The following is a 15,313-nucleotide window of genomic DNA, read 5'->3' as shown; positions in this document are numbered from 1 at the left end:
TACAGTTTCCTTACTCTCAGTTTAGTTATTCAGTATTTCTGAAGTACTACAATAGCGTATTAAAACTGATACTACTAGATATGGTGTAAAACAAAACCTTGTATCTGAGGTAAGGTGAGGGGGAAAATGTTTCAAAATCCAGATTCAAAATTCATGGTTTGGACTAATCTCAAGGTACTAGCAGGTATGTGAGGTGGAAGTAAATTTGATCTTAAATAAATTAAGAGCAACTCTTGCTAGTAGAATTTCTGAACTTTGCGCTCTCTCGGTCACTGCAATGAATCTATACAGTTTTCCACTACCATAAAGTATACATGAAGTATTACATACATTCTCCTTTCCTGAAGATTTCTTCCTCCTCTGGGCCCTCAGGAATTAATGGATTAACAAATGCTGACCTATGGATATGAATTATTTTTAAAGTGATATGCTTTAGAAAAAATTGTCATGTAAATACACAGGGGAAAGATCAATAGACATTTCTTCGTCCACATACAATCTAAGAGAGAAAGACATAGCTTTATCCCAGATAAGATGACATCTAAAGAAATAAATACGTTTCATGGGTGGCTGGTGACACCGGAAGGCCACCCATTGGCTTTATTGCTCAGCAGATCTCAGACTTTGTTAACAGTTCTCTAGTAGAATTAAAAATGAGTCCTCATAGCATTTATACTTCTTAAAAAGTTAAATGATGACCAAATTTTCATATAAGAGATTACTGCAGACTGAAACCATTCAGAAGTACAGTAAATTCAAGCTGTGATCTAGGATTGTCTAAAATAATGTCTAAATTTGTCTAAATAGTTGCCTAAAATAATGAAATGAAAGAACTTGAAAAAACCTGTAGCAAGTCTTCTGCCGTAATCTATTCATTTCAGCAGTGGCCTTATCAGCAACCAAAAGCTGTTTACCACACATACAGCTTACCAAATAAGAACATTACAAGCTGCCTACAGTCCAATTCATTTGTTTATTGTGCTGCACAAATCTACAATGCCTAATTATATAGATCAAATTAACATACGAATCTTTCACAAAGCAAGATGACTGTTTACTCTTAGGAGCCCTCCCTCTCCATAATTTGGAGAAGTTACTTCTGTTCTTAAATTGTTACATTATGTTCAGACTGGATACAAAAAGATACATATATGCTATGTTTGCATCATGCTACACTGCTGAGGCAGCTTCTCTCTGTTCCCCAGATTTGCTAACTTTCCAAGCATGCTGCAAAGTCCAGGTTTTCTCTTTCTGTTCTCTGACTACAGAGGACAGAGCTGGGCTGAAATGGTCTTTTTATATTATTTTGTATGTTTTATTTTTTGGAATATAGTTACCCAGATATGAGGTTAGGAAGGATGGTACACTGACTGGAGAACTAGCCTAGAACCTAGGTTGCCCATGGCCAATTCCTACTCTACCACAGCCATCCTCTCTGATCTCAGTAAAGTCACTTACTCTCTCTGTACATCACTTTCCTGTCTGTAAAATGGGAATAATAGCACTTCCTACCACACATGGGTGTTGTGAGGATAAATACATTAAAGACTGTAAGGTACTCAGATACTACAGCCACAGGACCCATTTAAGTATATAGGATAGATGCATTATAAACTTGAAAAAATAAACATGTGACCATATTACTATGTCAAGGACACCGAATTATTTTAAATCACAAAAATATTTTTCTATTATTACGCACACAAGAAGTTGTTAGACCTATTATGAATAGAAAGATTTAAGATTTTTGAAAATTGCAAATTAAACAGGGAAGAAGTAGACGTTTTAGTTAAACCTCCCACAGCAATGCTAGTGCCCTATAGGCCAAAAGAGAAAAGATCAGTTTGTTTGTTTTAAATGACCAAGCAAAATAATATGTGGGAAGTAAAACCAGCAAGATGGGGAAATGTAAATTAGAATTTTGAAATTCCTTCAAAATCATTAACAGTCCTAGTTATTAGTTACACAAGTTTGGGTTGACAGAGTCCTCTAAGGAACTCCCAGAATTTTCAGTATGGTATTAAAATTATATTCGTGAGTGACCATTTACAAGTTGAGGATCAGCCCTTCCCTCCCTTGATACAGGGACCAATTAGTTCTCATGGTTACAGTAGATTCCTGGTGGGTTCCAGATGAATTTTCCTTCTGGCGTGTTTTAATCAGGTCTATTGTTTAAATTCAGGGAAACACCATTTCTAGAAATGGGTCAAATACCAAATTATAGTTTGAAAACTACTAACAATACTCTATACAGTTCTGAGAAGCTAACTGTAGACCTCCTCTCCCTCAAGCTCTCCCCAAAAGAACCTGAAAATATACTGCCTATTTCCTAACCAAAAAAAAAAAAAAAGGCAAGTGTATGATTTACTTATAACTGAAGCACATGTAAAAGTTAGAGCATTTGCCACTTTCCAACAACAACAATCTGGTATTCCTAGTGTCCCACACAGATAAATTACCTCTTGTTTTCTGGATCACGGGCCACCATGACAAAGGTTGCATCTAACACAGGGCTGTAAGTACCATCATGTAACTAAAACAGGACAAACAAATCCAGTTTTAATCTCTACAAAAAAGTGACATTGTTTAACAGGCCACGCAGTTCATACTAATAATGCAATTAAGATGTTGTTTGCTTTCACATTTCACCCCTTTCCAGTTCTCTTGCAATGGACCTAAGACGCGAGAAGGGCTCAGCATAATATTCTATTTCAGCAGAACTGCCATGCAACTATTTAGCAATGATACAAGTTATACAATTAGTATAAAAAATGGCAACAACTCTAGTTACCAATTAGTTCCCACTTCCATTCCCAAACAACCCCATGGAAAAATACCACGACAACAATCCATCATCACTGCAGACTTGGCTACCTAATGCCAGCACAGAGAGGAATGACACATTTAGTAACAGATAATCCCTTATCCACTAACAGTTGCACAGTACAGCCATTAGTTTTAAGAGATAAACTGGATCAAAACTGGGTTTTTATATTTGTTTTTCTGACGTGTAGGATGTATTTTGAACAATTCAATTGCCACATTAGTATTTTGTAATGGAGCTGGACAAATAATTAATTGTGAATAATACATCATATTCATTGGCAGCTTTTCACTAAATGGTTACTAATAAATATTTTTTCCATTATTTAGCCAGGTATATTTTTTGTAGATCAACTGTACTCCAATTAAAGTATCTTATTTCAACACTGTTTCCAGTGACATTCATGAATTATCTGTCTTACAATGCTAAAAAGTCAAGTTATTTTACACACTAGAACATATCAACACAATACCTTGGAAAATTGGTCTGAAATCAACAAGATGGCATTCAGTAAAGGCAAGTGCAAAGTACTACATTTAGGAAGAAGAAAAAAATTAAATTACAGCTACAAAAAGGGGAATAACTGACCAGGCAGTGGTGCTGCTGAAAAGGATCTGGGGGAGAGGGGGGTTGTAATGTATCACAAAATTAATACAAGTCAACACTGTGATGCATTTACAAAAAAGGCTAATATCATTCTGGGGTGTATTAATTGGAGTGTCATATATAAAATATGGGCGGTAACTGTACTGCTCTACTTGGCACTGTGAGGCCTCAGCTGGACTACTGTATCCAGTTTTGGGCACCACACTTTAAGAAAGATGTGGAGAGACTAGCAGAGCAATAAAAATGATATGGTTTACAAAACCTGACCTCTGAGGAACGGTTAGAAAACTGGGCTTGTTTAATCTTCAGAAAAGAAGACAGGGGGTGGGACCTGATAATGGTTTTCAAATGTGCTAAGGGCTGTCACCCACATAGACTCAGAGACTTCAAGGCCAGAGGGCACCACCAGAATCATCCAGTTCTCCTCCTGCACACTGCAGGCCACAACCACACCCACCCATTACTGAGGTAGGCCCATAACCTCTGGCTGAGTTACTGAAGTCCTTAAATCTTGATTTAAAGACTTCAAGTTACATAGAATCCACCATTTCTGCTAGTTCAAACCAGCAGCTGATCCCTGCCCAACACGGCAGAGGAGACAAAAAAAAAAAAACCCACAACAGTCTGACCTGGGGAAAAATTCCTCCTGACCCTAAATATGGTGAGCTGTTAAACCCTGAGCATGTGGGCAAGATCCACTGGCCAGACACCTGGGAAAGAATTCTCTGTAGTAACTCAGAGCTCTCCCCCTCCAGAGTCCCATCTCCGGACTCTGGAGATATTTGCTAATAGCAGTAGCAGACAGGCCATAGGCCATTGTAGGCAATCTCATCATACCATCCCCTCCATAAACCTACCAATCTTAGTCTTAAAACAAGTTAGGATTTTTGCCCCCACTACTCCCCTTGGAAAGCTGTTCCAGAACATCACTCCTCTAGTAGTTAGAAACCATCTAATTTCAAGACTAAACTAATTGATGGCTAGCTTATATCCCTTTGTTCTTGTGCCAGCATTGGCCCTTAACTTAAATAACTACTCTCCCTTCCTGGGCTGTTACAAAGAGGACGGTGATCAATTGTTCTCCATGTCCACTGAAGGTAGGACAAGATGTAATGGGCTTAATCTGAAGCAAGATTTAGGTTAGATCTCGGGGATAACTTTCTAACTATAAGGATAGTTAAGCTCTGGAATAGGCTTCTAAGGGAGGTTGTGGAATTCCCATCATTGGAGGTTTTTAAGAACAGGTTAGACAAACACCTGTCTGGGATGGTCTAGGTTTACTTGGTCCTGCCCCAATGCAGGGGGCTGGACTAGATGACCTCATGAAGTCCCTTTCAGCCTTAAATTTCTATGATATCCCATTTCAATATCAATTCTAAACTCTGGCATTCTAATCTGGGTATCTTTTGATGTTAAAATAAAGAAGAAAACATTTCCAAAAAGCAGGGAGGACACCTTTGTTGGAGGAGAAAAGAAGGGCTTATGGACTGCCATGTTGCATTAGACCAATGGTCCATCTCCAACAGTACCAGGTACTTCAGTGGAAGATATAAAACACCTACCATAAACAACTATGCTTTGGAAAGGAGAAAACAGGGAAGTATATTCTTAATCTTAGACCACTGGTAGTCATTTAGTTCCTGAAGCACAGGGGTTGGTAGCCCTTCTAAAACAGATGATACCCTCAGTGTAATTTAGGTTTCTAATGTTATCACTCATAATTCCTTCTGAGGTGTCCAAGGTATTTTGGGAGAAATGAAGAGAGTTTTCTGCTATAGAAAAAATAGAAGTCACTGACCCCAGCCTGAAGCATGTGCATCTTCACTTCCATTGAGGTCTTCCCAACCCAAGAAACATTTCCAGTGAATTTGATATCACAATCTGGGTATATGACCTTCTTGCACAAATCTAGAATACACATGACAATGTGTTAGAGCAAGATAACTGAAGTTTAGTATTTAAAAAGAAAGGGTATGGATTCTCCTAGGCCACTTCACACTGAGTATCCAGCACAAAGTGGCCATAAAATAGCTAGAGATGGCCAGTCAGTATTGCACCCAGTGCAGGGCAACTCTTTGCTGGTGGAAGAAGCTCAACCAGCTTCTATACCTGCCACCCCTCCTAACATCAGCATAAAGGGAAGAAGCAGCACACAGAAGGAAACAGCATGACAGGCTACAGTAAAGTTCCACTACACACCATCCTCCACTGGTGTAAGGGTCTTTCCCTGTATCCCTATAAACTGGCTCCCTGCAGCCCTATAAACTGGCTCCCTGCAGACAAACCCAAAATGCAGCTCTGATGTGGTAAAGAATGAGGGCCACAGTGTTTCCTGTTCACACAGCAAATTTATTCTGGTATTAAATCAAGATTAGTTCTAGTTTAGAATCATCAGCAATGGACTCACATACACACTGTTGGTGTCACAAGATGGCAGCAGGTCATCATAATTGACAATTAGAGTTAATCAATTAATCTTTTTTTAAAATGGTTTAATAGATTATATATACATAGTGAAAAGGGAAGAACTCCGCTCTATTTCCGGCTCTGCTATTAGGCTGCTGGGTGACCCTGGGCAAGTCACTTCACCTCTCTGTCCCTGAGTTTCCCCATCTGTACAAGGAGGATAATGATATGGACATCCTTTGTAAAGCACTTTGAGATCTACAGATAAAAAGTGCTATATAAGAGCTAAGTTATTATTTTTTAAGTACCATTAGTGTGCTTGGTTACGTACTGTACAAAATCAAAGCTGAGTGACACTGCTATAAGCCTCTTTCTTGGAAGACAAGCAACACTGGCCTGTCAATATCTAGAAGACTGACTTGATTGATGCAAAACTGAATACAGAAAGATGAAATATTCACTTTTTAGAAGGAAAGGGATCAGAAAAGGCAGAATAGTATCTAAGGAGAACATATCAGAATTAACACCAAACAATTTCACATAAACAAAGGAGGAAGAAATCAGTTTCTGCTGGAGATAAGCAGTTAATTACTAAGTGTTCATAGAACAGACCACCATTTTTCAGTTGATCAAATGACCACTTACCAATTTTATCCACCAGGGCTGTAACTATTGACAAAGGAGATCTCTGAGAAGCTTCATGTTTCGTGTGAGTGTAACAAATGAGAACTGTGGAGAGATCAAAGTTATCTGTTCTCCATATATTTTAAAAGGGATTTTAAAGAGTGGAACAAGCTTCACAATGTAGTCATTGTGATACAAAATGTAGGGCACATGTACAGTTCAAACAAAACTGAGGACAAACAAGACTACATCCTGGAGGGTTAATGACTAAAGTAATTTAATCTGCTTACAAAACTTTATCACCCAGAGCAAGATAATTTGGTATGATCATTCAAGTATACCCACTCCTTAGATCAATTTCACACTGCACTGGATCATTTTAAGTGTTTATACTGTTTTGACATGATGGAGATTTTTGTAACTGAGAGTATGCATATACTGCAAATAAAAAAAGTTTGTTCTTAATACAGGTTAGTTAAAATAGCAGTAACTCAGGTTAACAGCTTGAGTTCATCCCCAGGCTCTCCTATAGGCTTTAATTCAAGCTCCTAACCCAAGTTAAATGCCAAGTTGCCATGTCTTCACTGCTACTGTAACCTGAAATAGCTAACACAAGTTAAGAACACACCATTTTTTGCTGTATAGCAGGAGTGGGCAAACTTTTTGGCCCGAGGGCCACATCGGGGTTGCGCAACTGTATGGAAGGCCAGGGAGGGAAGGCTGTGCCTCCCCAAACAGCCTGGCCCCCGCCCCCATCCACCCCCTCCCACTTTCCGCCCCCTGACTGCCCCCCCTCAGAACCCGCAACCCATCCAACCTCAATAACAGCAAGGTAATGTACTGAAATTAGTCTAACTCAACTCAAGACTCTCACTAGAACTAAGCTTTCAGACAGCTTTCTGTTCTGAACTGCTCAAGGCCATCAAAACATTAGCGATGCTGATTCATCTGACGACGAATGGCATGGTTTCAAAACATTACACCTTCACGTGAAAATTGGTTCCCACAGCTATGAATATTTCCTAATTGGGTATATGACCTTCATGAACCAAAACCTTTACACGCTGGGCAGAACAGATAGACAACTGTGGGATTTGTGGTATTATTTTGAATAATAATGGAGATATCCTATCTCCTAGAACCGGAAGGGACCTTGAAAGGTCATTGAGTCCAGTCCCCTGCCTTCACTAGCAGGCCCAAGTAATGATTTTGCCCCAGATCCCTAACTGGCCCCCTCAAGGACTGAACTCACAACCCTGGGTTTAGCAGGCCAATGCTCAAACCACTGAGCTATCCCTCCCCCTTTGAGTGCAAATATGTTCCCAGACTTCTATCAGCAACAAACCACCTCTTTTAGCAGCAAAGCAAAAGATTAGAATCTCAGTGTCTTTAAAGGCTGGATGTGAATGATCCTGCACAAAAGCAGTAAGAAAACCATAGAATCAAAGGACTGGAAGGGACCTCAAGAGGTCATCTAGTCCAGTCCCCTGCACTCATGGCAGGACTAAGTATTATCTAGACCAGGGGGAGGCAACCTATGGCACACGTGCCAAAGGCGACACACAAGCTGATTTTCAGTGGCACTCACACTGCCCGGGTCCTGGCAGCTCTGCATTTTAATTTAATTTTAAATGAAGCTTCTTAAACATTTTAAAAACCTTATTTACTTCACATACAACAATAGTTTAGTTATATATTATAGAGACTTATAGAAAGAGACTTTCTAAAAACGTTAAAATATATTACTGGCACGTGAATCCTCAAATTAGAGTGAATAAATGAAGACTTGGCACACCACTTCTGAAAGGCTGCCGACCCCTGATCTAGACCATCCCTGACAGATGTTTGTCTACCCTGCTCTTAAAAATTTCCAATGACTGAGATTCCACAGCATCCCTGGGCCATTTATTCAAGTGGCAATGCTCTAAAACCTGAGCTACATCCCAAGTACCCTCAGTGGGTGGTGGTTAGTTCTGGCTGACAAGCAATGAGATGACAGTCCAAGGCAGAAACTTCTATGCAGGCCCCAGCAAGAATTGAACTTGCAGCCCCTGGTTTACAAGACCCAATGGTCTAACCCCTGAGCTACAGAGCCAGGTCCCTTGTTACTGTTTCAATGCTGATTTGTAAATGAAAAGTCTGATTGAAAAACTTCCTCTCCTGCTCTCAGCTCTACCTAATGCCTCTACAGAAAGTTCAGGGACTGTTATATATGTGGTCTCACTCCCATGCCAAACAACTCTTACTTCTCCACACTAGACAATTTCTACTGACACCCCTCTTCCCACTTTTCAACTTTCTCCTCAGACAAAACTACTCTATTTCCTGCTGTTTTTAAGAGAGAAAAACATCCAGTTTAATATGAATTTTTGTACCCTGCCTCCCTCCTTTTCCACCCTGCACACTGTCCCTCATAACTCAAGCATCCGACTCAGAAACACACCTCTTATTCTCTTTCATTAATCTCTCCAGAACCCAGGAACTGCCATATCAAATCAGACCAGTGAGCCATCCAATCCTGGTACTGGCCATTCTTCTGCACAGGATACTTCAATGGAAAGTATAAAACACCTATAAAGGGACCTCCATTACCTGCCCCTGGGAGAATTTTTTTCCTACTTCCAGGCAGTTAGTGGTTAGTTTATGCCTTGAAACATAAGGGACTCTCTCTTCTAATTTTATTTCCTGCCCAATGTAACTCTAGATTTTCTTCCTATAAAAGTCTAATTATGTATTTAATCCTACTAAGCTCTTGTATTCAATAACATCTAGTGGCAGTGAGTTCCACTGATTAATTATGTATTGTATAAAAAGTATTTCCTTTTACCAATTTTAAATGTATTGCAATTCAGTTTTTTGGGGTATTCTCTTGTTCTTGTATTAACAGAAAAGGTACAAAACTTCTTCTTAATTCTCACTGTGATGTTGCACTCCATATGTTTTAGGAAATATGCTAATGAGTGTCAATATAATGTAACTGGAATATGCTTCATGCAAAAGGTCTCTTGTAAGGTATCATTACAAAGCTTATAATCTACTGAATGTGTTCATCCCATTTGTTTGCCTGTATTATTTCTATGTCTGAAGTTAGGAGAATAAGGTATAAACTTGTGTTACTGATGTAAACATGTTAAGTGGAAGCCATTAAGGGTGCTTCAGAATCAATGAACTGTGAATGGGTTTGTTTACCTGCAAGCCTTCCTATGTAGTGTCTTCCAACTACTAGGTAATGAAGGAGGTCTTACAGTGATCATGTCACCTGAACTGGAGTCCATCTTAAACCTGGTGCTTTTCCATTTAGAAGGAGGGGTGGGAACCCAGAGAGAGACAAAGGATTCCCGCCTTGTGCCAAAGCTATAAAGGGGGGTGGAACAGAACAAAGGGGGCTACCAGTCATGAGAAATCCCCTAGTTATCACCTGAGCTGGGACTGACAAGGGCTGTACCAGGGGAAAGGAATGGGCCTAGACTAGGAAGGAGTCTAGTCTGTGAAAGGAACTTATTGGAACAACTCTGAGGGTGAGATTTTACTTGTAAACAGGTTCTTAATGTATTAGGCTTAGACTCGTGCGTTTTGTTTTATTTTGCTTGGTAACTTACTTTGTTCTATCTGTTATTACTTGAAACCACTTAAATCCTCTTTTTTATACTTAATAAAATCACTTTTGTTTATTAATTAACCGAGAGTAAGTCATTAATACCTGGGGGAGCAAACAGCTGTGCATACCTCTCTATCAGTGTTATAGAGGGCGGACAATTTATGAGTTTACTCTGTATAAGCTTTATACAGAGTAAAACGGATTTATTTGGGGTTTGGATCCCCTTGGGAGGTGGGTGTCTGGATGCTGGAGACAGGAGTATTTGCTGAACTGTTTTCAGTTAAGTCTGCAGCTTTGTGGGTGTGGTTCAGACCCTGGGTCAGTGTTGCAGCAAGTTAGCGTAACTCGCGCAACAAGACAGGTTTCTGGAGTCCCAAGATGGCAGGAAAACAGGCTTAGAGGTAATCTCAGCACATCAGGTGACCGTCCGAAGGGAGTCTCTGTGACCGACCCCGTCACACTCATCTCAGATCTCCCTGCTGCTCCCATCTTTACAATGCCAGAGCAGCCCAAAAACTGAATATCTTTCTCAACGAACATCATTTGAAACACAAACCCCACCAGTTTTTCCTCAGAGTAACCTTCGATAAGTAGGTCACATATCTTAATCACCTGAGGAAAACTGCTATGGTGACGACGCATTACAACCTTCTAGGCAAATTCTAGGCCAGCACTTCCTGAGGAGCAAATGCTCAAACTCTCCGATATTTGGTTTAGCCCTCTATTATTCTGCAGCAGAATACAGTGCTCCACTCTGGCTCCATTTGTCTCACATCAAGTCGGCTGACACATAACTACACTCAACCATGCACATCGTAACTGGGAAGATTCGACAACACCAGCTCCCCACATTAAGCAACATGACTTCTCCACGCATACATCATCAGGCTGCTACAGACAGAATGGTTGAGAAGAGCAGGACAAACCAGACACCACTATATACACACCGCTTCGACCACTCAAGAGCATGTTTGCTCTCAAGGAACCTGTTGTGGACCCACCTGCCCTGTCTAGATTTCTCTGATGTTGAAGTGGCATGAAAAATGGTCTGCAGCTGACATCAGAAACCAGTCTCTTATAACTGACCTGACACATGTCCGTGGCTTTGATTTGCCACACCACTCATGGGTCTTTTTGAACCAATTTTGAATAAGCCAGGGTTAATATGAAACCAGCCAGCACACCGGGGGTCAACAACAGGATCCAACTTGGGGTCACGGCCAAAGACAGACAGCATCACAAATCACAGATGACTGCTCTCTGACCAGATTTGATGGTGGTCTGAAGGCTCTGCGCTTTGCTGATGAAGCTGCCGTACATTCTCTTGGCAAGCTCCAAATCCAATAAGAAGTCCCTATTCCAGTTGACATGGCTGATCACTCCTTAGTCTGTGATTCCATCGTTTCCTGATTCTCATCCCCTCTGGTATTCCCATCAGTGGCTCCTGTTATTTCAAACACAGCAGGCTAAACTGTGGAACCCGTGGGATGACTTCCAACCAACTCCTGACACGGGGGGGAGGGGGGGGGGGAGAAAACAGACAGCCCTTTCCCAAGAGCATTTTTCTTCATAGCTTCCTATTCCATCTAAAACAAACCTCTTTTAGGAACATTTACCTGCATGCTACTCTTTAAATTTGGCATAGGCAAGCAGCTGAACCATTCTGCCTCTGGCTACTCCTTACCCCATTTTCCTCTCTTCCAACTGTATTAGATTTTTCTTCTGGAGGTTGTAGCACATCCTCACAGACAGAACACATCAGTATACTACAATCAAAGCTGTGTTATCCGACACTTTACCAACCAGAAAGCTCTATAAGCCAGCATTTCTGATCTTCATTGAAAGTGCGGTTTATAGCCCGGTTGGCGTGGGGTCGGCAGGCTCCCTACCTGGCTACGCATGGCTCCACAGAAGCGGCGATATGTCCCTGCTGCTCCTAGGTGGAGGAACGGCCACAAGGGGTTTGAAGTGCAGGAGGGGGTGTGGGGCGTGGGCTCTGGGAGGGAGTCTGGATGAGGGAGGGGGCTCAGGGCAGGGGCACGGGAGTGGGTGACATGTCCCTGCTGCTCCTAGGCAAAGACGCAGCTAGGCAGCTCTTCGCACTGCCTCCGCTCCACCCTGAACACTGGCCAGCCAATGGGAGCTACAGGGGCAGCACCAGCAGTGCACAGAGCCGCCTAGCCGCGCCTATGCCTAGGAGCAGCAGGGACATGTCACCGCTTGTGGGGCGCCACCCAAGGTGAGCACCGCCTGGATCCGGCACTCCGCACCCCCTCCAGTGCCCCAACCCCCTACCCCAAGTCCCCTCCCACACCCAAACTCCCTCTGAGAGCCTGCGCCCTGCATCCTCTCCCGTGCCCCAACCGCCTCCCACACCCAAACTCCCTCCCTCTTATTTATTTAACAAGAATTTTTTAATTACCAGCACCCCCAACTCTCCCAACATGCCGGATAACAAAGCTTTTACTGTATATTGTTCTGAAGTAATTCATTCCAAACAATACAATAGCTACATCTTCAAACAGACATTTGCTATCTCTTGTTCTAATACAGTAACAGTAGATTTGCATTAAACATAGGTATAGTAACATACCTCCTAAGCTGTCAAGATCTTCAAGAATTCTTCCAAACCTAGGACATAAATAATGAGAATTCAACTACTACATTAACAGTAGATAAGCAATTTTTATTTTTCCACATGCATAAAATGATTGCCTTGTTACCTCACACTATTATGTACATTCAGATATTTTTCTCTTAATTCAGGTTGACTTCCTAGAGGTAAAATAACCTCTATGTAGCTATCACTCATTTTCCTAGGTGGCAAGTCTTCCTGCTGTTTGGCCAATAGAATATGTAGGTCTTTTCTTTCATGCATTGCTTGCACATGGTCACTGGGAAGAAAAGAAATTGAGAACATCAGCAGAATACAGGATGCAACTCTCCCCAAAATATGCCATGCTGTAGATCAATGTTTAAACAAACAAAACAGCAGCAGTGAGAAAAAAGTATATACTATACCAGGGATCACACGTCATGAGAGGAACAGAGACGTACAATACATCACAATCAGAAACGGTAAAAGCAAGTAAACTACGTGCAAACTCTTAATGAACAGGATGTGATGGTTTTATCAAATAAAGTAGCGTACTTTGTACAAGAGAGTTAAATAATTAAATAAAAATAGATGTCCAATTCTGAATGCTGCAAAGCTGTTAAAAAAAAAAAAAAAAAAACACACCTGCGCTGCTTTAAAGAACACTTGATTTCAAATACTTTATTTTAAGGAAACATAATTTAACCTAATGATTTTTGTACAGATTCTTATGGCTCACATTTACTATAGCCCAACTCTTCCAACATAAAAAATCTGTTACATTTACTAGGTCCAGATTATCACTTTACAATCTGCCTTGAGTAAGGAGACCAGAGAGGGAACCATGACTCCGTTGCTATTCCCTCCTCAGTTCTTCTCCCTATCCCCCGCCAGCACTCTGTTCCAGGAGAAAAGTAACCTGCCAATGTTCTACGCCAACAGCAGTTTACTTTCCCTGCCATACCAGCTCACCTGTGCTGGCCAGAACATTGATGGAAGGTGAAAACCAAATCTATCCATTCCCTAATCCATCTATGCAGAAAAAGGCACACTGCTCCTGCAGAGGGTGCTCTCCCCACAACACTGTCATCCATGAGGCAAGTAGCCTGTACAGGGGAATAAGGAGACACCTCATCCCACCTTACTTCCCTGCAGAGATGCAGATGGCAGGTAAAACTCTTGCTCTAAACATCACTCCTTACATGAGCCTCAGAAGTTCCCTCCTCTTAAAAGTGCAACCTAACTTTAGAAAGCATATATTTTATAACTCTTCTAAAGTCAATACTTAATCTATATAACAAATGGGTATTAAATCTGTTAAACGTACGAGAGTTCAAATATAATGCTAAAGATATTCTCTAAAACACTAACCTGTTTCTTGGACCAGGCACATCAAACTATTTTTTTTTTAATTCTCACAATGGATCTATGCCACAAAATGGATCTATACCATTCACATATGTGCAGCATGATCCTTTGTGCATGTTATAATACAGTACTATGCGCCATTGTGCATAGTAGAGTTGGTCCCAAGTTTCTAACAAAAGTTTGGGGGTGGGGTTTTTTGACTGAAAAATGCCATTTCAAATGCAAAACCCCACACTTTTTCAAACAATTGGACTCTCTCTACCCCTGTTTTCCAGTGGAAAGAAAGGGGGAGGAGGGGCGGTAAAGAGAGAGAGAGAGAGAGAGAGAGAGAGAGAGCTTTTTCCCCCTCACCAAAACCTATTTTGAAATGTTTTCAAAAATATTAAAAGGATTAAAATGTTTAATCAAAGAAACCAAAATTTTCACAGAATATTTTGAGTGAAATAAAAACTTTTTCACTGCTTTAAAAATATTGTGAAATGTTATTTATATTTTGACCAGCTCTAGTGCATATCAGAGTTCACAGAGCACATAAGAAGTTACAGTTCTTACTCCAAAGGGTCTACATCAGGGGTAGGCAACCTATGGCACACGTGCCGAAGGCGGCACGTGAGCTGATTTTCAGTGGCACTCACACTGCCTGGGTCCTGGCCACCAGTCCGGGGGCTCTGCATTTTAATTTAATTTTGAATTAAGCTTCTTAAACATTTTAAAAACCTTATTTACTTTACATACAACAATAGTTTAGTTATATATTCTAGACTTATAGAAAGAGACCTTCTAAAAACGTTAAAATGTATGACGCGAAACCTTACATTAGAGTGAATAAATAAAGACTCGCACACCACTTCTGAAAGGTTGCTGACCCCTGGTCTACATTCTAAGTTAGACAGCTGTACAGACACGGAATACACCAGACTGCTAAGTGAAGATGCTCTATTCTTTAGTTTCTGTGGATTTATCTCTAGGTTGGACTAACAGTGAAACGTTTCAGGGAAGATGCAAAATTTTAAAGGAGAGGTCTAAATGAAATTGATAGTCACAGGTGCAAATTCAACAGTCCATAAACCTGTAGGAATTGAACAATGAGATCCAATTATATTCTGTTCTCCACCCTACTCCTACATTGCACTTTTAATAGACATATTAAAGTCTCCTTTGAAGTCAATGGCAAAACTCCTATTGCCTTCAAGGAAGCCAGGCTTTCACCCCTAAAAGTTGTAGAAAAATTCACACTTTCATATACATAGATGTAAATATTAGGGGTTATGCTCTCTATAGTATATTATAA

At 40.7% G+C, this 15,313-nt stretch overlaps 1 protein-coding gene across 4 annotated transcripts in view; it reads right to left on the bottom strand.

Moving 5' to 3' along the window:
• The window catches only part of ACOT9 (acyl-CoA thioesterase 9), a 37,801-nt gene that overhangs the window by 7,946 nt on the left and 14,542 nt on the right, over positions 1–15,313 (bottom strand). For 3 of the 4 annotated variants that reach the window (XM_008170209.4, XM_008170210.4, XM_042859097.2), the window contains 6 exons: positions 12,782–12,952; positions 12,652–12,689; positions 6,482–6,565; positions 5,229–5,338; positions 2,460–2,533; positions 331–398 (listed from right to left, as the gene is read on the bottom strand). In XM_008170209.4, the coding sequence (XP_008168431.1) occupies positions 331–398; positions 2,460–2,533; positions 5,229–5,338; positions 6,482–6,565; positions 12,652–12,689; positions 12,782–12,952 (545 nt within the window). The remainder of the gene's footprint in view (positions 1–330; positions 399–2,459; positions 2,534–5,228; positions 5,339–6,481; positions 6,566–12,651; positions 12,690–12,781; positions 12,953–15,313) is intronic. The other variant, XM_008170211.4, reaches the window with a different exon arrangement.

This window comes from Chrysemys picta, chromosome 1 (genome assembly GCF_011386835.1).
Source record: "Chrysemys picta bellii isolate R12L10 chromosome 1, ASM1138683v2, whole genome shotgun sequence".
NCBI lineage: Eukaryota > Metazoa > Chordata > Testudines > Emydidae > Chrysemys > Chrysemys picta.
The sequence above is the reverse complement of the archived record's forward strand: the minus strand, read 5'-3'. Positions and strand labels throughout refer to the sequence as shown.